At 38.0% G+C, this 22433-nt stretch overlaps 1 protein-coding gene across 1 annotated transcript in view; it reads right to left on the reverse strand.

The window, feature by feature from the left end:
- ANLN (anillin actin binding protein) overlaps positions 1-22433 on the reverse strand; it is a 37970-nt gene that overhangs the window by 11486 nt on the left and 4051 nt on the right. The window contains exons 3-19 of the mRNA XM_029918359.1: positions 21785-22013; positions 19150-19340; positions 18792-18899; positions 14280-14406; positions 11094-11204; positions 9831-10072; positions 8976-9121; positions 8610-8757; positions 7828-7963; positions 6997-7179; positions 5598-5724; positions 4661-4709; positions 4521-4577; positions 4024-4062; positions 3418-3439; positions 2444-2556; positions 1447-1500 (exon numbers count right to left, since the gene is read on the reverse strand). Coding sequence (XP_029774219.1) covers positions 1447-1500; positions 2444-2556; positions 3418-3439; positions 4024-4062; positions 4521-4577; positions 4661-4709; positions 5598-5724; positions 6997-7179; positions 7828-7963; positions 8610-8757; positions 8976-9121; positions 9831-10072; positions 11094-11204; positions 14280-14406; positions 18792-18899; positions 19150-19340; positions 21785-22013 — 2082 coding nt within the window. The remainder of the gene's footprint in view (positions 1-1446; positions 1501-2443; positions 2557-3417; positions 3440-4023; positions 4063-4520; positions 4578-4660; positions 4710-5597; positions 5725-6996; positions 7180-7827; positions 7964-8609; positions 8758-8975; positions 9122-9830; positions 10073-11093; positions 11205-14279; positions 14407-18791; positions 18900-19149; positions 19341-21784; positions 22014-22433) is intronic.

Below are 22433 nucleotides of genomic sequence, written 5' to 3' on the forward strand. Positions count from 1 at the left end.
GATACCTATGAGGTTTAAGTCAGAAGATGAGCTATGGGATGGCCTTCTCTCTTTACCCATGGAAGTGTAATAAAATTTATGACTCTTTTGGATTCTCTATTCAAAGAAAAGATTTGAGGGCCTGTGACTCATGGAGATTCATAATTTAAATTCCAGCCAGGATGCCAGGCTTAACCTCAAATAAGAAGGCAATTGCTATCGGTGGTATCCTAAATCCATAGAGCAGTCTCAGTTAACCTCAATAGGAATTCCATTCTGAAGGTGATCTCAGAGATAACCTTTGTGACTGCTGCACTGTTGGTGGCGGCACCGATAAAATGAGCAAATACTCAGTTTATATCACCGGTATCTGGTTGGATATGGATCACTTATCTATTTCCTCAAAGCCAATTAAATAGGATTATTATGAGTATAGAAGGTCTTCCATTTTTCTCACCAATTTAAGGAACATCTAAACTTAGCTATTTTATTCTCCTACATCAACTAGAACTATTGGAACAAATATTTGCTTCCTCCTGCCTCTCACAAAAGCATATTTGGGACAAATTTTATATGTAAATGGATTGATTATATTTGATTTGAAAAGCGATTTTAGAGTATTAGACACAACCAATTAAATTAAGTGATTTGATTTTGTACTCAATCATGTGGTTGGCTATTTAAGTCATAATTTCAAAGATATTAAGAGACTTAAAATATCGGATTTTTAAAAATTTGTGAGGATGATATTTTGAATTAAAATGGCACCCAAAACATTTTCTAAGACCAGTCGATATTTAACATACTTCACTAAAATCTCTTTCATTTTAAAGATTAACAAACTCTTACACATGTAGAAATTGGCACTTTATAAATTTCTATATACCCACAGAATGCTTGCAATTGATATTTGAAAGGATATTAAAAATCCTTAACAAATGTAAAACATATTATACTTACTGTAATTTTAGTGTTAAATGAATTTTAATTTCAAAGTCACTAAACAAAGCATCATCTACATAACAATAATCCTATTAGCCAATTCAGACCACCTTTATCTAAAACATCACTAGTAGTTCTTTCAATATAGGGGAGGTCAACAATATGAATACATTAGTTTTAGTTATTAATTTGGTATTTTAGTATGCAGAAAACCAAAGCTGAAGTGACTATAGAATCTTAAAGAATTATAACATGAAAAAAGAATATAGAAGAAAAGACCAAGTACCAAACATGCATGAAAAAAAATAAGAGGGCTGTCAGGAAAAGTTTTAAAGAATTATGAGAGTAAAGAAAAAGACACCCATCTGCAAGAGTCTAAAGAAAGAATAATATAATCATGTCCTTAATTATTTAAAGTAACCAAGAATACCTGAGAGTGGTTAGTGAAATGAATACTTTGAGCCACAAATTAAGGATTGATTTTTTTTTAAGCTCATTAGTTTCAAGGAAAGAAAATACGGCAACCTTTTCCTGGAACATATACCCCAGTAGCTCTCGCTCTTTTACATCATAATTTATCTAAAACAAATGAAATAAAAGACAAAAAGAAAAAAAAGACCCAAGATCACTCAACTTGTTAAACTAGCTGAATTACTAAATAAAAAGTTACATAAAGTTTTAAAAATTAACATGTTAAAATAGGTCTATGCATTAACAACAATCAAAATTTCAAAGGTAGTTCGTTTTATGTCTATCAACTAAAAGAAAAGTGTTTCATAGAATTTTAAAGATAGTTTTAATCTAACCTAATATTCTCCCTGGGAAAACAAGATCCTGGAGAAACGAAGTGACTTTGCTCCAGGTTAAGAAGGAAATTACTAGCAGGGCCAATACGAGGAAGCAGGCCTCCTAATTTTTATACTTCCTCACCTTCATATTCTGACTAGGAAAATCTCTTAAAATATTTAAAGACACGTTGGTATTATACCACAGGAGTCAGCCTAACAACCAAAGTTGGCCACCAGTTCTCCCACAATGGTCTTGTTGGCTGTTAAAAGTTTAGTCATGTCGCATTATGGTGAAAAAGAACCCAGTAGTGACAGAATGCAGATCTGAACTACGAAGCTTTTAATTTGGGAAGAAAAGTATGGGAAAGAAATCCCTTAGATTCATACGTACTTTTCTAAGAAATTAAACTATCTTTCCCTATCTTGTCAAAACTAAATCTATAAAACAGTACTCATTTCTAAATACTGGTTTACACGGGCAAGTTATTATGGTTAAAACTGTAAGTTTAACATGCAAAAAGTAATACATACCTGTGTGGTCAGAAGTAATATTTAGAATAAATATGCACTACACTATATATACTATACACTACACTCTGAAGATTTAACTATTGAGGGACAAGAGAAAAATACTTTCAACATCAAGAATGTAGGTTTTAAACACTTGAAAGTGTTGGGGCATTTCCGTTGACCTAACTTTTCTAAAAGGAAATAAATAAGTAAATTTGGATTACCTTGTCCAGGGCAAATTTAGTGTTTCCTACTGAAGATAATGACAGGGTGTAAGACCCAACAAGGGCGAAGTTGCTGGTACGCACAGCATGGAGACCACCTGGACTGGCCATGACTGGAGAGAGAGGAGATGGTTAGTCCAGAGTGATTTTTCCAAGTATACATAACAATTCTTCACCTCGCCCCAAAAGAATTAAATTAAATCATCACAGAGAAAATTGCCATCTTCCTCCATCTCTAAAGAATGAAAGAAAACTGTTAAATATTTTACATTAACTTGGGTGAGGGAGTATAGACATTCCTTATCATTCCTTTGGGGTGGATGTATTTTTAAGACACAGAACTTAAACATGTACACATAAAGCAATTTTCCTAAAAGAGATGTGAAAAGACTTCATTGCTCTAGTCTAGGATGACAGAGACTGTATCTGCACAGTTTTTCTTAGTTGCCCTCTTGTGCCAAGAAGAGACCAGAAGCCCAAAGGAGGTGACTAAAGCCAGCTCCATCCTAATCCCCTTTGGAAAACTCACGCCTAAAGCCATTCTAAAGAATGTCTTTCCTAAATTCCTAGGAACTAGAAAGATGCTTTTCTGACATGGAAACAATGCCAGTCACGATCAGCAAAGTCAATGAAGTCAAGTCCACAGTGTGGAAAGCACAAGACCAATCTCTGGAACAACAGAGGCTGGGGCGAAGAGTGACGACACCAGTTGCCCCTATGGCTGGGTGACTGGGTGTCACATGGGTATTGCCCGCCGGGGCCTGTGTAACGTGATGCCTGGCGGCCCAGGCGACATGTGACAGCATGCTACTCTGCCCAGCAACCTTGTGTGTTACTGGAAACCATACTGAAAAAACCATTCAAAGGAGATGAAGGCGAGCATTCATCAAGACGCCTATGTGTATAAAAGATGTGCGTGGTTGCTTAGCTCATTTGCGGATTCTAGTGTTCGACACAGTTCACGATCCACTCACCTGAAGACTGCAGGCTGCTTTTCTAAAACAGAATCAGTGTAAAGAAGAAACATACGTTATTTCCTTTATTTGACACAAAAATGTAAATATTAAACAGTAAATTCTTTAACACTGCAAAAGCTACATTTCGGAACACATAATTTTTTCCTATTTAAATATCAGATGTTTCTCACCAGTAGTGTGTGTGTGTGTGTGTGTGTGTGTGTGTGTGTGTGTTTATGTGTGTACACACACACATACAGGTTTTTTTTAAAATGTTTATTTTTGAGAGAGAGACAGAGCATGAGTCCCGGGGGGAGGGGGGTGAGAGGGGGAAAGGCAGACAGAAAAAGAGGAAGACACAGAATCCGAAGCAGGTTCCAGGCTCCAAGCTGTCAGCAACAGAGCCCAACACGGGGCTGGAACTCACAAACTGTGAGATCATGACCTGAACCGAAGCTGGATATTTAACTGACTGAGCCACCCAAGCATCCTCCTCCCCACCACTGTAGAATATTTTAAAGATTTCTATAGTGCTAAGAGATTAGAAATGTTTAACCAATTTACAATTGTGTGTGTAAAATAAAGATTTCTCAAGGGAGCTAAATTTTTTAAGAATTTACTTACTGTGGTTATAGATGTGAGAAGTCGCTTTGGAGTAATAGCCTAGAAGAAAAGATAACAGTGTATGTCCTGCTAAACGTTATGACTCAGAGCTTAAAACTAACCGACCTTGAGATACACCCACACAGAAAATAATTCTTAAATACGAGTACATTTATACTTGAGTCCTCGATTAAGGCGTTCCCCACACTGTCATTCCTGTTTTTGTTAGAGCTAAAATAAAATTCTTCTGAAAGAGGACTTAGAAAAAGCTCAAAAGAGCAGAGACTGGGAAGGCTAGACACCATCCTACAAGTTCTCACGGTTATGCCTGCGCAGTCACCACATCATTCTTAAGTACCGGGTACCCAAGCACTCAGGGAGGCAAGAGCTCAGAAGAACGGAGTGAGAAACATTTAAACAGGTTATAAAAGCTGGCTGTCAAATAAATGTGGGGACATTAAAACTGACATAGCTACTGTTTCTGATAATGATACTTTTCCTGGGTTTTTCATTCTCACCTTGGACTTGTGTGCCTTTTTTCTCTTATCAGGGCCTAAAAGATCTTTCTTTTGTACCTACACATAAAACCAAAGCGTAATTAGTTTAAGGTCTAAGAAAAACATAATATTGGTTATTTTAGAAAGTTTTCACTGCTTACCAAGCTGTAAACTTCAATATTTATTTCAAAGTCATTGGACACATCTTGCCTGGAAAAATAAATCATTAAATAAAACTGTAAGGAAAATACATATTTATTCCATTAAAAATGATGCCACTAATATTGTTACATGATTCTGAGAGTAAAGAAATTCAGTGCTTTTAATTAACTATAAGCAATAGTTACAAACCACTAAAGAACATAAGAATTGGTAAGAAAAGTCTACTTTTCCTATATAGTACAAGCCAAATATTTTCTTCAGTATTTTACAATTCAAGATCTCTCATAAACAATTTTGTTCTGGCTGGATTTTGACTACATTTTCAAAATAAATTTGTGACACTAAATACATCTTTTCACTGAGTGGAATATTAAGTACATTATAAGATCTAAAACATATACATAAAAAATTAAGGTCCAGATCTTATACATGTTTATTTATTTATTTATTTATTATTTATTTATTATTCTTGAGAGAGAGAGAGAGAGCATGCGACAGAGCACGAGTGGGGGAGGGGCAGAGAGAGGGAGACACAGAATCCGAAGCAGCTCCAAGATACAAGCTGTTTGCACAGAGCCTGGCATGGGGCCCGAACTCATGAACCATGAGATCTTGCCCTGAGCTAAACTCAGATGTTCAACTGAGCACCCAGATGCCCCTATATATATTTATTTATATAATATTTAATCTAGACCTTAATTATATAATTTGTTTTATATATATCAAAACATAAAACACACATATTCACATGGAAGAAATGTGCTACTCGATGGAAAGAAATATCAGAAACATGTAGAAGATTTAAGCCAACAAACGGAAACAGTTATTTGTCCGTATGAAAGTGAACACACTGTATTGCAAAGACTACACATTCCATCTGTACTAACTCTCTCAAAAGAAAATGTGTTTGAACCAGTAAAATTCTAATTTACTTACAGAGTAAATGTAGTAGGGAATGTCAGAGCATCACCATTAAGAGAATTTGAAGTACATGCTAATGGTGTGGCTACCATATTTTCAGCTCCTGCTTTTAGTATAATTAAGAAATAGTAATTTGCTGCATCTGCAAAAGGTAATCACATTACATCATAAGCACAAGCAAAAATCAGATTTAGCTAATCAGCATTCTGGAAAACCAAAGGAATAAAGTAATACAGTGACTAATTTATATAATTTATGTAAAAATTACTAAAATCAACTTTCCAGACACAAAAAGCTAAGTGAGACATATAAGCGATCATAATCATCATCAATTAAGCATCAGCAAGACCTCTTTCCCTTATCTGAACTGAAATATCCCCACTCCACAGCCCTCAATTTCTGCTGACATCACATGTTCCTTATTGACTTCTAATTCTTTAGCTGATAGTATATTCCTCAAAAGGAAAATTTAGGGTTTATTATTTCAAAAATAAAATACTACATTTCTGTGAAAGTCACTCAGAGACAAATTCTAATAAAAACAAATTGTTCCTTCACTCTCTGTCATTAAATACCCACATACCTCAAGGTACACACTATGTTACCAACAGATTTCTTCCACCCACACCCAACTCAGACAACAGCCATGATCGGAACCTAAGGCACCTCATTCCTACAAGACTGCTCCGACTTTTAAAGATTCCATTCTTTCTTTCCCGGCACCTCAGATTCACTTCTCACCTATGTCTAGCCTTCCTTTCCCTCAAAGAGATTGGTCCACACAAATGAAAATTTAAAGGAATCTTAAGATAACTTCACCAAACTTTAACAGAATTTTATTAAGCTTGCTGTAATTACCCTGCCCTGTTTTCAGATCCAGGTGCCATATTCTCCTTTACCCACATGGCTATGATTTTTCATAGAATACGTGTTTATATTTATTCAGTCTATAGTGACAAAGGCGACACAATTTCAGTAGAACCATCGTCACTGTGGTGGTGATTTTCACCTCTATCACCAATCACTCAAGATTTGAGGGATGGATTTAAAACAGAAGAGAATAAGTGAAATAGATTCTCTTCGATGTCCCAATACTTTCCACAATAAAATTAAATAACGGAACTTGAATGACCTGCCGTGTCGAGATGACCTCATCTTGGGGAATATTTGATGCTCAAAACTATGTTTGCCTAGCCTCCCTTTCAGTTAGAGCCATGTCCGTTACCAGGTGGGTGGGCAACCGTGTATGACATTTTCCTGTGGTTATTTTTATGCACATATCTTCATCAGAGGAACTAAAGGCCCAAGACACAAGCTGCATGCTCTACTTGTTCACATCTGCATAATTCCTGTGTAGGTACGGTTCGCAATGTAACACGGGATCTAGAAGTGGTGCCAAGAGAAACGACCATACCTGGTTTCTGAATTGTGCCGCAGACAAAATCTGCTTTCAGAGGCAAGCGGATTTCTGACAAAGTAACTGATCCTTTGGATGCGACAAATTCACTTGGGGATGTGGGACCAGCCTTGTTTTTCCTCTGGGGCCCTTCATTCTTCAATTTATTCAACTCATCAATCAAGAGCATTCTCTTCTCAGCTATGTAAAAATATGCAATGTAACATATTAAAACTGCAGCTGTCTCTAAATGAGACCAGCGCAAGAAAATGCACCAATTCAGCAAATGTACATAAGATCAACGGCAAGATCAGTACTTCTTTGTTGTAGAAGCAGGTGGTGGGTAGTTGGGTAGAACCTTGACTGCCCATCTGTTTACTACATCTTTGTAATTTAATGCTTGAACTTACAGCCATTTTTTTTATATGGAATAATCTCTCCACCCTAACATGCCTGTCATCATCACTACACATACACAACAAAGTTCACAGGCTTTTTTAGCTACATGTAGATAGTTAGGTATATACGTTATATATATATAAAACATATGTATGTTTTATATATATATATATAGATAGATAGACACACATTCATATATTGATTTTTCGCCACTTCAAAACTGCATTTCTTCAAATGCATTCCAATTCCTTTCACCTTTCATGCAAACGACATTTTATTTTACATGCAGAGTATTCACAAATGTTATAAGAAACAAGCAAACAGAAACACAGATCAACTAAAACAGAAAAAGCCCTTTCTTTAAAATCGAGATTTCTAACTATCCTGGACAGAATGAGTCCTCCCTGGTTTGAAACGCTGTCGGAATGGTTTCAGGTGTAGCACACGTACTAGCTATGAGGAGAAGTCTTTCTGCTTCAGCTTCTTCTAGTGACCCTTTTCCGTGATCTTCATCAACACAGCAGTTAAGAGCCTGGCTGGCTTGATAGATTACTGTCTGCTGCAAATTTATTTCATTATTGAGCTCCTGGGGAAACCAATGAAATGAGAAAAAAAAATCGCACATTTCTTATCACCGTTTTCACTTTATTTAAAATTCAGTTGTCACTAATCTTGTTGAATAATTTCCAAACTATCCAGAGAGTAAAGTCAAAATGAAATTGTTTCACTGTTCACATGTCTGGACTACGCACCAAAAACATTCAACATGCTGTAAAAATTACACTATAAACATTCTTGTGAAAAGACCTTCAACTCACACTTAATAAAAATTATAATCGGGGCTATGTTCAGCAAAGATTTATAAATTATCTGATTCGTTTTATTTAAAGTACATGTATGTCATACACGCTTTCCTTAGCATCAAAGAACCTCTAAGAACAAAATGAACTTCACAGGTCATCACCATCCAATTTATCGTTATATTTTAAGGATATTTATGACAGACGTGTTTAAATGTTTCAGAAATGTCAAACAAGCTTCCAACCTGCCCAACAAAGACAACCTTTCTCAAGTTATAAAGAATTCCAGAGTGATTTACTGAGCTCCAGGGTGTCAGACACTCTTCTAATCGCTCAGGGTCTGGAGATGAACAGGGCTGGGCCCTTGTCCTTACCGTGTGTACAGTCTAGTACAGAAACCATTACAAATCTCCTTTCCACAGAAGTGCATACCTGCATTTTCTGTTTGATATTCACTTGACCAGGAAAGGCATTCTTTTTCTCATCCAACTTTGAAGTAACATCTTCCTTCCGAACAATCACCTGCTTTATTGAAGGACGTTCTGTTTCTTTGAATCTTTGAGATCTGTATGCATCAATGCTTCAGGAAATAAGGTATACTCTATTAGACATCCAGCAACACGTTGAGCACTCTCTTTTACTGAACATGTGGAAAATGACATTTGGTAAAAGAGAGGCTGACAAAAGATTCCCAAGTTTTATACAGGTGAATCATAACATAATTATAAATTAAAACACAATGTGCTATATCTAAACCATGACCCTTAGTGAGTGAATGCCTTCTGAAAACCTGCTTACCTATAAAGAAGATCACGATCTTCAGAACCAATGCTATCACCTGACTCAGCTCGAGGAACACGGGTTCTCTGGAATTTTCCTGGCTTTGGACTTTCATCACTTACACTGGTATCTTTCAATTCCATTCGAGGTGAGGAAACTAAACTCTGCAGTGAAACACACATCAGGTATTAATAGATTTTATGGAGGACACTGATTCTAATCAATGATTCTGAGGAATTGAATAAATTCTCTATGATTAGGAAATGAACATCCAGTAAGGCAACTGATTTATGATTCATCATAAAAACAAGGCAAACTAACAAATAGGTTCCTAAATAGGAAATGAATAAAAGTTCAAAGACAGCTAAAACCTGTACTTGTAATCCTCTAAAAACATATTTCTAACTGAATCAAATTCTCGAATGTAGCTATTCAATTTTAGGGTGGAAGCTAACAACAATAGTTGGCTCTCAATAAATGTTAGTTGTCTGTCTGGTGCTATACACTGATATACTAATGATTTAATATTCACATCAACCCCATGATGGAGGCACTATTTTTAACCTCATCTAACAAGTGAGGGAACTGTGGCAAAGAGGTTAAATAACCTGGCCAATAGACAGCCAATGGCAGAGTCAGGATTTGAGCCCAAATGCCTGACCTTTTACACCATGTCACAGTTTGCATTTTATCTAAGGTCACAGGAAACCACTAATGCATTTTAAGCTCCCTTTTAAGAGAACAGACATGGGGGCTCCAGAATCCCCCTGGCTACAGCGTGCCAAACCCCCATGCACCAGCTGAAACGGAAGGGGGTCTCCTGATTGCTGTTTCTTTGTGTCCCGGGCCTGTTGACATTTAATGTTTTCTTACCTCTGGACTTACCACACCAACTGTCTGTGCTAACGGAGCAAGTAAAGACATGGAGGAGATGTTCAGTGCATCTTCCTGCTCTTCAGGGCTTTCTGCTTCCGTGTGGTCCATCTCCTCTTGGCTCTTTTCCATGTCCAGCTCACCTTCCACCAGGACATCACTGAAGATGTCATTAATTACTTTTGAACTATTAATATCATCATCATCATCATCCACACTCATCTCAATTTCACGTACCACTTCTGGAAAAGATTTCAGTAGACAGATTCAGTGACTCAGACATTTAAGAATTAAAGGGATAGCAGAGCAGACCTAACATTCACATGCTTACTAACTAAACAGCAGAGCAGTGAAGGTTGGAACTGTCAAAAGCTGACTAAAATGCTTTGGGTTTAAGAAAGAATATTAAGTAAGAATGCAAACAATAAGATAATAGCCAAAAGCTTCAGACTTAGAAAAAAATGTTCTTTTGAGTAACTCTTTTTGTTTTTTCGGGAATGCCTTTTCACATGGCTTTTCACATGGCTGTCAATAATAGGAAAATATTAACAGCCCTTAAGGCAAATAATCTTCAAGAACCACTAATCCCTCTAACGGTATATAAAGAGTGTGGAAAGGCAGTACATTTCCTTTCCCTATGAAAGTGAGTGATAGCTTTAATCCGATTTTCACAGGGCTAAAGATAACTGTTGACAGTGCTATGTCTTCGTGGAAGCTAGAATATCTCCTAGTTAAAAAAAGAGAGAAGGGCACCTAGATGGCTCAGTAGGTTAAGTGTCCAACTTCAGCTCAGCTCATGATCTCACGGTTTATGAGTTCGAGCTCTGTGTCTCCCTCTCTTTGTCCCTCCCCTGCTCGTACTTTTTCTCTCTCTCTCAAAAATAAATACTTAAAAAAATATTTTTTTTTAAAAGAGAGAGAGGGGGCACCTGGGTGGCACAGTCAAGTAAGCATCTGACTCTTGCTTTCAGCTCACATCACACATAACCTCACAGTTGCATAGGTTTGAGCCCCATGTCTGGCTCTGCACTGGCAGCACAGAGCCTGCTTAGGATTCTCTCTCTCTCCACCCCTCCCCTGCTCACTCTGTCTCTGTCTCCCTCAAAATAAACTTAAAACATTCTCTTTAAAAAAGAGAATATTACAGAATCATGAGACATTTTGAAATACAGAACATTATATATTTGAATATGTGCTTCTATCAATAAATCATTTCTTATAGTGAGTTTCATAGTTAATAAGAAATAAAGCATAAAAACCAACCAGTCTGCTGCTCAACCTTTGGGTCTGATGTCACTTTTAAAGACTTATCCTCTTCTAAAAACAATGTGATTTTCAAAGGGCTAGACTTTGTCATTTTGCATTCAGTGAAACCTAAAACAGATTTTAGGAAAAAGCATATTAATATATGTAAGAAACTAGAATTTTTTAGTTAAGGAATGCTATGTATTCTTTTTTCTGATTATAAAACTATGCATTTCAAGTCTAAAAGTGTACAGAGAATCCCCCAAGACAACTGTCCTCTCTTCATGTTCCCGTCTCTCTCTTCCTCCCCCACAAGAGAAATGGGACGCCAGTATTACCAGGTTACTGTCTGTTCTTCCAGTTTCCCCCTATGCGTGCAAATGGTATATCCTTTTGTTTTCTCAGAAGGTCATACTATGCATGCTATTTTACTTTTCAACTTTTAGAAAAAAGGGTCAATAAAAACACTTCATAAGCTAGCAATAGAAGGAAACTGAAACTGCCTCAACATAATACAGGCCACAAATGAAAAGTCACTGGCCAACACGATACTCAGTAGTGAAAAGACTGAAAGCTTTTCCTTTAAGATCAGGAACAAGACAAGGATGCCCACCCTCACCACTTCTATTCAGCATGGCTTTGGAAGTCCTAATCAGAGCAAATAGCCAAGAAAAAGAAAATTAAAAGTATCAAGATTTGAGAAGAAGTAAAATTACCTCTGTTCATAGATAATATCATCTTATATGTAGAAAACACTATAAACATTCCACAAAAAAACCTGTTAGAATAAGCAAATTAAGCAAAGATATAGGATATAATAAAATCAACACACAAAAACCATTTGCACTTTGGTATACTAACAAAAATCTGAAAAGGAAATTAAGAAAACAATTCCATTTACAATAGCATCAAAAATAAAATACTTAGCAAAAACACCTGATGAAGGAGGTGAAGACTTGTACACTGAAAGCTACAAAACATTGCTGGAAAATATTAAATAAGACACAAATAGCTGGAAAGACATTCCATGATCATAGATTAGAAGACTTAATATTGGCAACATGTCAACAGTACCTAAAGCAATCTACAGATTCAATGTATTCTTAGCAAAATCTCAGTGGCATTTTTTAGAGAAACAGAAAAGTCCATCCAAAAATTCGTATGGAGCTTCAATTCAAGGGACCTTGAATATGCAAAATACCTTTAAAGAGAAACAAAATTAAGACTGATGTTTCCTGATTTCAAAACATATTACAAAACTATAGTAATGAGGACAGTGTGGCACAAACACAGACACATAGACCAATGAATTAAGAATAGAGAGCCACAAAAGAAACCCTCACACATATGATCAAATGATCTTTGACAATGCTGCCAAGATGATCTAGTGAGTGAGGAAAGGGCAGTCTCTTCAACAAACGAGGCTGGGAAAACTGGATATCCACATGCAAAAAATAAATTTGGAATCTTATCTGACACCATATACAAAAATTAACTCAAAATGGATTAAAGACCTTATTGTAAGACTCAAAACTATAAAGCTCCTAAACATAGGAAAACACCCATGACAATGGACTTGTCAAGTTTTTGCATGTGACGCCAAACACACAGGCCACAAAAGCACAAGTAGACAAATCGGACCACATCAAATTTAAAAACTTTTGTGCTCAAAGGACACATTCAACAGAGTTGAAAAGTCAACCTACAGAATGAGGAAAGATATTTGTAAACTGTGTATCTGATTAAGAGGTTAATGTTTGGAATATGTAACTACAACTGAACACTAAAAATAAAGTGCCCTGATTAGAAAATGAGTGAAGAAGTTGAACAGACATTTCTCCAAAGATGATGTACAAGTAGCCAACAAGCATATGAAAAGATGCTCAACATCACTAACCATAAAAGAAATGGAAATCAAAATCACAATGAGCTATCACTTCATGCCCTAAGGATGGCTACTATAAAAAACAAAACAAACAAAACAGAAAATAAAAAGTGTTGGCAAGGATGTGGGAAAATTGGAATCCTTGTGCAGTGTTGGTGAGATTGTAAAATGGTGTGACTGTTACAGAAAATAATATAATTAATTGTCTATCAAAATACTTAAAATAGATCTATTACAAGATCTAGCAATCCCACTTCTGGGTATCTATCTAAAGAATTGCAAGCAGGGTCTTGAAGAGAAATCTGCGTACCCATATTGCTAGCAGCACTACCCATAATAACCAAGAGATGGAGGCAACCAAAATGTCCATCAACTGACAATGGATAAACAAAATGTCCATACATGCAATGGAGTACTATTCAGCCTTAAAAAGGAAGGAAATACTGTCACATGCTGTAACATGGATAAACCCAGAGGACATTATGCTAAACGGAATAAACTAGTTACAAAAAGAAAAATACTCTATGATTCCACTACTTTCTAAAGTGGTCAAATTCATAGAGACAGAAAGTAGAAGAATGGTTACCAAGGGCTGTGGAGAAGAAGAAATGGGGAGTTGCTGTTTAATGGGTACAGTTTCAGTTCAACAAGAGGAAAAAGTTCTGGACATCCGTTCTGCCACAATGTGAATATACTTAACACACTACTGAACTGTGCACTTAAAAACTGTTAGAAGAGTAAATTTTAGTAATGTGTTTTTCAGCATACTTTAAAAAATTTTAAAAATGTTTAAGTGTCTCTGGCATATTAAATGTCATTACATACAAAGGTATCTTATTTTTTTAAACAGCTACATAATATTTGAGGACATGGATTTGGCATAATTTATTTAAATAGTTTTCTACTGATGGACATTGAGGTCATTTACACCTTATTACTAATAGTGCTACAATTCACCTCTTTGTATATACATCTTTGCACACTAGCTTTAAAAAGTCAACTTGTAGAAACACTTGTAGAGGGGCTAATTAAAGAGCATGCACACTTTACAATTCAACAGATATTACTGGCCTTTCTCAAAAAAAAAAAAAAAAGAGTTGTAGTAATTTACCCTCCCATCCAGAGCATAAGTTCTGAGTCTGGAAAGAGAACTAAGGAAGAAGCATATTGCATGGCTAGAAATGAAAGAATGAGTAGAAATAAAGAAATTAATCTATTTTTTTACACTGACGCAGTATTTCTGCTCTCCAGTACAATTTCCAAAACCAGAGGAGACGGAAAGCTACACTGTAAGCGGTGCAGGAGTGGAAAATGCCGACCTGTACTTTCCGTGCCTGAAGGTTTTCCTGGTGTTTGGTTTTCTGCCACCTTGTCTGTTACTGGAAGCGATGGGGTATTTGAAACAGCTTGATGTTCTTTGAGGGGAGTGTTCTGACAGTGAATTTCCTGCAAAAAGGAAATGAAGATTTTATTTCTCAAAACTATACATTTTTGTCTTTTTTACATGTTATTAAATGAAACAAACACGAGTCATTCTTTTATATAAGCTTCCTCAGAACAAAACAATGTATGTGAAAGGTCCTGGCCATGTCTAGGTCACGAGCGGCCCTCAGTGCTGGTTCACTATTCTTGGTAACTCCCTGTACATATGACTTTAACAGACTAGGAGGCAAGATCGAAAATTCGCATCACAGCAGTTTTAGATAAACCGATTTAAGTGAAAGCCACACAGAGAAAAGTAATTCCCTTATGTCACTTAATCTCCTCCCACAGCTATAAAATCTACTGACAGTTCCTGCATCAGAATTCCCCTAAACAGTTAGTGGGTAAAAGGCCAAGAAAACAAAGAACAAAAACAGATTTAGAAAAAAAAAGAGAGAAAGAAAGAAAGAGAAAAGAAATCCCTCATCTGAGTCTTCTTTTTAAATATTTACAGGGCCATGGAAAAGAAGCATTTGTTGTTTGTTTCTGAAAAGGCCTTATGATTTAAGCAATAGTAGAAATAATCAAACAAGTAAGAATCACAGAAAGTAATGCTTAATAGAGCCTCATATATGCTAGTCACTTTTCTAAGCACTTGGCATTGCCTTCACTAGGCGCTATTATCTCCATTATACAGATGAGAAGACTGAGACACAGAGGAGTTCAGCCACTTGCACACTCAGCTAGTAACCTACATATTCTTATTCCAGAGCTAGTTCCAAACTGTATTGTCTCTCAAATTAGAAGCTTTTGATGCACGAACACAGGGTAACCTATCGCGTGCTGTGCTGTAGGCCTGGCTCTCTTGTGAAGGTGGGACTTCCCTACAATATTCTGTAATAAGGGAGGTTCTCTGCCCCAGACTCTGACAAGATGAGGGATAGCCCCTCTCCAATCTTTAACAATAATTCCAAGCTCTCAGTAACCCTCTCCTCCTGCCCCTGCTCCTCTAGGCTCACGCCATCTGGTTATACTGCATTCGCCATCCCCCCCTTTCAGTCCAACCCCGGCCTTCACCTGGGTGATCTGGGTAGCCACAAGCACCTTCCAGCCAGCATCTCCGCCCCTCAGCTGCACAAACACTCCAATTCAGCCATCACCTGAAATCAGTTTCTTCCCTGAAACCCTCCAATCCCTCTAGCTCTCTTACTTAGGAATTCCTACCAGATTGCTTCATGGGGACTTCTGGCCACTCGATGCTTTTCTTCCTGTTACCCCTACCTATTTTCTTACACCTCCATCTAGGTCAGACCTCATGCCCCTTCAGTTCAACCACTATCTCACCAATACCTTCAACGCCCTCACCTCAGGGGAACAACACTGGCACTCCTCTTGTCTGGCAAGCCCCAGCCCTGGAACAACCCACCTTCTCCACGTTTACATCCAGGCTCGCTGGATACGTCTAGAGGAAAACTCACAATTGCAAGTCTGACCCTATTTTGAATGTACGCTCTCATACCCCACCTGAGACTCAACTCTACTCTACTACTCCTAAGTCCTTCTGGGTCAGTGTTCTCTCCCAGCCTCCAGAGAGCGTGACACCTGTCACCTTCCCTTTCCTAAGGACGAACAAAAAAAGAAGAAAGACTACCAGTTTTCTGTCACCATAGCTCCAAAACCACCTGCCCCCAAACACTGCCTCCCTTCCTCCTTCTTACCACTCCAGGGAACCTGTCCTAATCCTTTCCCTTCACTGTGCTCTGGAGTTCATCAACTCTTACCTCTCTCCAAAGGCTTACCGCATCCAATCAATCAGCATCACTTACTCCTCTATCATCAAGCTCTTACTCTTGGCATTAAAATTGATGTAAGTCACCTCGAAGAGAATTAAGACAAACACAAACACAAACCACCCTTCTCCCTCCCTCCCCTCCCAGCCACCAGCTCCCTCTTCCCTTCTGTTTCAGAGCCACACTTCCAAAGACAGCCTTGGCTCTCTGGCCCTGCTCTGCACCCACCAGCACCCACATTCCATCCTCACTGCTTCACTAAAACTGCTCTTGCCAAGTAACAACAAGCTCCCTCTTCCAAACCCAGTGGTCTTGGTCCAGTCTACATCTGACAACACACACGTGACAATACCAACCACACCATCCTTCGTAAAGGTTCTTCCTTCCCTTGACTCTAGTAACACTGCACTCAATTATTACCCCCCCGCCCCCGAGTGCTCCCTCAGTGGGAACCACAGATGAGTCCTGAGTGGGGCAGATCCCTGAACTCCCTGTTCTTGTATTCAGAATGCTCTTTGTATGCATGTGTGCAACCGTCTGGGGAGGAATGCCACAGACTTATCAGGAATTATTTAGCACAAAGTTTAAGAACTGTTGCCCTATATTTCTAGAGATGTAGCAGGAAAACCATGACATGATATACTGGCAACTAAGTGAAAAAGGTGCTTCAAAAAGAGAGTAATCAACAATGTTTAATGCTGCTAATAGGTCAAGTTAAATGCCTAAAAATTGACTCCTGAAGATCCCTAGGGAATTTGATAGGGGTAGTGGTCTATGCAGCAGGTTGTGAGGACAGCCTGAGTGGAAAGATCACAAGAGAAGCGAGGGAAAAAATTGTAAGCAGCAAGAGATAACTCGTAAACAGTACAAATGAAAAGGAGGCAAAGAAAGGGAGGTGGGAACTGGTGGTCAAGAGGGTAGTTTTTGTTTAAAGATGACAGATAACAGCCTGCTCTATGCTGATACGAAGGATTAGCACATTCCTTCCTTCCTTCAAGGACAAATTTATTGAGCCCCTACTGTGATCCAAGCACTCAAAACACAGATAAACGTGGATAAGGCCCTTGTGGACAGTGGTGGAAAGCAAAGGTAGAACATTTACAGGAAGAGAAGAGAAGTATTCCAGTTAAGGTAAATACAGGATGACATGGTTAAGAAAAAAAAACAGGAAAGAAAAGAGATTAAAAAAAGAGGGGCCCTTAGGAAAAGGGCCAAGCAAGGATTTCCAGAGGGGATTAAAGTTTGACCTATTCCTAATGAGGTAGGAGCTCACCACAGAGATACTCTGTGCGGACAGAACAGCAAGGCAAAGGCCAAGAGATCTGAAAACGAGGACATTTGAGAAACTGCAAAAGGTCTGGATGACAGGACTGAGCACACGTGAAGAAGCAGTGAGGAGGCAGATGCTGAATGATTCTAGATGTCAAGCCAGACACTTTAGACATTTTCTGATGATGGGTATGGAAAGCTTTCCAGCAGTTCAAGGCAGTAAATACACGAAAACCTGCCTATAAAACTATTTCTCTGGCAGCACTGGGTAAGGTGAACGGGAGAACAGCCACACTAGAAGCAGGGTTTTTAATACAAAACATATTGAAAACATAGCTTTGGATGTGCACGTGTTCGTGTGTGTGTGCTAGGAAAAGATACAGTAGTAAGTGGAGGTGGGAAGACACAATAATATGAGGCAGGAGCCAAGGAAGAACTCCTAGACTGTTTTAGCTGATGAGTACAGAATAAAGATGGAGGTGAAGAGAGACTCCACGGAGAACATACTTCTGCAAAGCACAGAGAAATACACTAGCTGGCCAGGCCCAAGAATTCAGGAGAGGGGTGAATACAGCATAGCTAAGCACATTAGCGTTTGTGTGCTTGCTTGGCTGAAGCTAAACTTGACGACAGAGAAGAGAAGCCCCAGGGTAAATGAGAAAACAGGGTTAGGTCACAACCCTGGAAACACGATTTGTTAATCAAGAGAACTAATCAAAACAAGCTCCATCAAATAGGTCTTTCTCCACGTATACTGGTTAAAATATTGTTCTGTTTCCACTGGTACCCACTTTGAATATAATTCTATTATTTTTATCTTAAAACTATACCATAATATAGTATTTTGTACATAGCAGGCATCTCAATGAAACAGAAAATAATTTACAAGAAGGGACTTGGTCAAAGGCTGATTAATGAAATCTGACAGTAGGTAATATAGGAATAAAGAGAAATTTGAGACATATTTGGTGACTGAAAAGGATTACGGATAGTCTGAAAGTGTGGTATCTGGGGAGGGTATACAATCATTACTAAGAAAAGTAGGTTTCTGAGAAACACTTTAGACCCAGCATGTAAGTAGAATAACTGAAGAAATATGAAATCAATTGAGTGATGAGAATTTTTAAAATCTGATTTTAGGTAGGTCATCAGTGAATACATTAAGAATCCCAGTGAATGGGAAAACATCACAAGAGAAAAGCAGAGCTGGTCCGGACACAGAAGGAGTTTGTGAATGGACAGCACAGTAGCTGGACAGGATGAAGAACTGTTTTACAACGCAGAACCAAAAGTTAGATCCCAGCACTGCTTTGGTACCAGGTTCACTTTCGTCTTTCTTGTTTACAGTACCTGTTTGCTTTCCAACTGTTTGCTTCTTGAGCTTTCGACTTTTTCTGCACTCCATAAATTGCCCTTGTCAAATCGGCCACGAAGACATGCTAGTTCTTTCTCACGTTCCTAAAACCATCAAGAGCCAATAATATGTTTAAGAATAATATCCAAACACTACTAAACTTTGCCTGTCTTCAGTTTAAGACATTGTGCATGGAATACAAGAAGATAATATTTTCAATTTGAAATAAGCAATACAAAGAATCACAATGCCATTTATCTAAGTCGAAAAGACTGGTATTGGAATTTACAATTTGATTTCTAGGTCCTATGCTGAGACCACGTGATGAATAATGTTAAAAGCAGTAAGCCACACCTGCTTAAGCTGTTGCGCTAAATGAGAGGTAGATGAAGATGTGTTTTGCTTGAATAATCTTTCTTGGATGGCCCTTGTATTTGGAGTGATAATGGGGGTCCTTTGGGGTGTGCTCCGAGCGGGGCTTTGTTTGCTGTGTTCTTGACAACGCTCCCCAAAGCGTTCCAGGAAAGGCTTAATTCCTGCTCCTCCTACAGAAAACACACACATTTTGGAGGCCATTTGAAAGAAGTAACAATTATAATTTCTACTGAAAAAGTTCAAAAATCCGGCAATGGTTCTAAAATGCTTTGATTCTATTTAGAATATTCGTTCGGAAAGTAAACAGTAGGAAAATGGCTTTAGAAAAGAAACTTACCTTACTGTTTTATTTAATTCAACATTCTAAAATTTACAAAATTTTGCTCTTTAGAAAAGAAAGAAGAATTTAAAAATTTTTAAAAGATAGAGTGATGAGGCACTCTGGTGGACTGCGTGGCTCAGTTCGTTGAGTGTGCTGAAAAAGAGGTGAAATGAGGGAGCACGAGAGAGCAGTGGGAGCTGGAAAACCTTTCAGCTACATAATCAGAACTGGAAATAATCCTAAAGGACTAGAAATTCGCCATGTGTTTATTAACAGTACTCCCTAACCACCAAGTGTCCTGGCCACGGTTACCAACCCAACTACTCATATGTTTATAGCCCAATGTATTTTACCTTGCTTTTAGCAAATCTAATAATATATTAAAATCCAGGGATTAAATCCTTCTCTCTCAGAAGAAAAATTAGAGACTATTCACTTTATCAAGGGATGTCTTCATTCTGTGAAGTCTTAAAAAGAGTATTCCTTTGAAATAGTATGAAATACATTTAAAGTAGATCAAATAAGGGATGCCTGAGTGGCTCACTTGGTTCAGCATCTGACTTTGGCTCAGGTCATGACTCAAGGTTCGTGAGTTCAAGCCCCACATGGAGCTCTCTGCTATTGGCATAGCCCACTTTGGAGCTTCTGTCCCCCTCTCTCTCTGCCCCTCTCCTGCTTGATCTCCCTCTCTGTCTCCCTCCTACTCTCAAAATAAATTAACTTAAAAAAGATAGAACAAATGGGATATATACCTCCATCATGAGGTGGTTGTACTATATGAAAAGAGGCTTATCTCTAGCAGAAATCGGCATTTCCTACAAAAGGCCAAATAGTAAATATTCCAGGCTTTGCAGGCCCATGTGGTCACTGTCATAACTACTCAACTCCGCCCTGAGGCATGAAAGCAGCCAAGACAACATGTAAATAAATGGGCATGGCTATGTTCCAATAAAACTTTTTTTGCAAAAACAGGTAAAGGGCACAATTTGACCCAAAGGCATAGTTTGAAGACTCCACATGTCACTTCATACTATTATCTCTAACTAAAATCCACTGAGAATAGGGGCACCTGGGTGGCTCAGTCAGTTAAGGATCCAACTTCGGCTTGGGTCATGATCTCACAGTTTGTTAGTTCGAGCCCCACATCGGGCTGTGTACTGACAGCTCAGAGCCTGGAGCCTGCTTCAGATTCTGTGTCTCCCTGTCTCGCTGTCCCTACCCGGCTCATGCACACTCTCTCAAAACAAATAAATAAACATTAAAAAAAATTAATAAAAACTAAGAATACAAAGAAACATGTAAATTGACTATCTCTGAGGCCTGATAATAAATTTTGGGCATATCCAACAGCCAAGAATAATAATTTTTAAAAAAGGCTTCTCATCTATGCCATTAAGTCTTTAGAAAACTGGGGAGAACTCATCCTATTCCATGTGGGGATTTTGCTATTGCTTCGAATTCTCATTTTAGCTCCTCTGGAAACTGCTGCTTTCCTAGCTCATAACTAATGGAGTCCCACTGTTCCCTCTGTCTACTCCTTTTATAATGAACTACAGTTTCCCAGAGATTATATTTTTAAGAAGTTAGAATTTTGAATTGAAAGTCTTTCCAAAAGCAATTCTAATGAAAAAGAATATTGTTCAAAATAAACTATCTCTCCATATATTTGAACCATCGTGTTTAGTCTTGGGTTTCTCAACCAACAGCATGTGGGGGTAGGCCAGAAGGTTTAAGCCCCCTCAAAATAAATATGAATTTCTAGGAACATCAATCTACTACAGGGAATTTTGAATTTTCACATGTATATACTCACATACAATATACACGCATGTAAATATAATTAGTGGGGTCATTTATATACACATTCATTTTCCTTTGCTATCAGGGGTGACTTCATATTGAAGTTTAGAAAACATTGCTCTGCACATTTGGTTATGAGAACATTTCTCCATTATGCCCTTAAAATGTGATTTCCAACTGTGTATGATTTGTCTCCTTCTAAAAGTATGGAAGAAAGTATCTACTACCGTGATCATTCTAGAAAAAAACCCATGTTTAAGATGTTAAAATGTCACAACTTACATACTTGACCAGAAGTGGACAAGTCTACACTAATGAATATTCATTCAATAAATGAGAGCTGGATTTGAAGAAGTTCCATTGTATACATTGAGGCCCTAACCCTGGCAAACCAACACTGAATGTACAGTTCATGTCTGGAAACCTAAAATGCTGAGAACAGACCTTCTGAAAATAGTCAGCAGTAACTAGATTTTTTAAAAGATACATAACCTGGTGTTGCCGATTTCTCTCTAGGTTGAGGCTGACGACATATTTCTCTATTTAATTCTTCTTTGGACCCAACTGTCTGGGGCACCGCTGACTTCCCAGCTGGTTTTGATACCTCTGTTTTCAGGGGAGTAACTGGAGTCTTCTGACGTAGCTCAGGATTTTGTACCTCACAGGTTTTAGCATCAGCAATAGATACAGCAGAAGATTTCACTGGGGAAGCAGCAGCTTTCTGAAACAATGATAACACTTAGGGTAAATAACAATATTCAAAATACCTAAAGGTAGTCTTAAGTCAAATTGTATTTGCTTAGTAGACTTTAAGTAAACTTATGGAAAAAAAATTTCTCCCTAATAGATCAAACCAGTTTGAAAGGTTTGACAAAAAAAATCAACTTTGAAAAGGCTACTATTTGGGGCACCTGGGTGGCTCAGTCAGTTAAGTGTCTGACTCTTGATTTCAGGTCAGGTCTTGATCGCACAGTTCGTGAATTCGAGCCCCAAGTCAGCCTCCGTGCTAACAGTGCAGAGTCTGCTTGGGATTCTCTCTCCCTCTCTCTCTCCTGCTCACGGTTTCTCTTACTCTCAAAATATATAAAAAGAACTTTAAAAGGCAACGGGTTTGCCGCCAGAGCACAGGTGTCGTGAAAAC

The sequence above is a fragment of the Suricata suricatta genome, chromosome 2, assembly GCF_006229205.1.
Source record: "Suricata suricatta isolate VVHF042 chromosome 2, meerkat_22Aug2017_6uvM2_HiC, whole genome shotgun sequence".
NCBI classification, from domain to species: Eukaryota; Metazoa; Chordata; class Mammalia; order Carnivora; family Herpestidae; genus Suricata; species Suricata suricatta.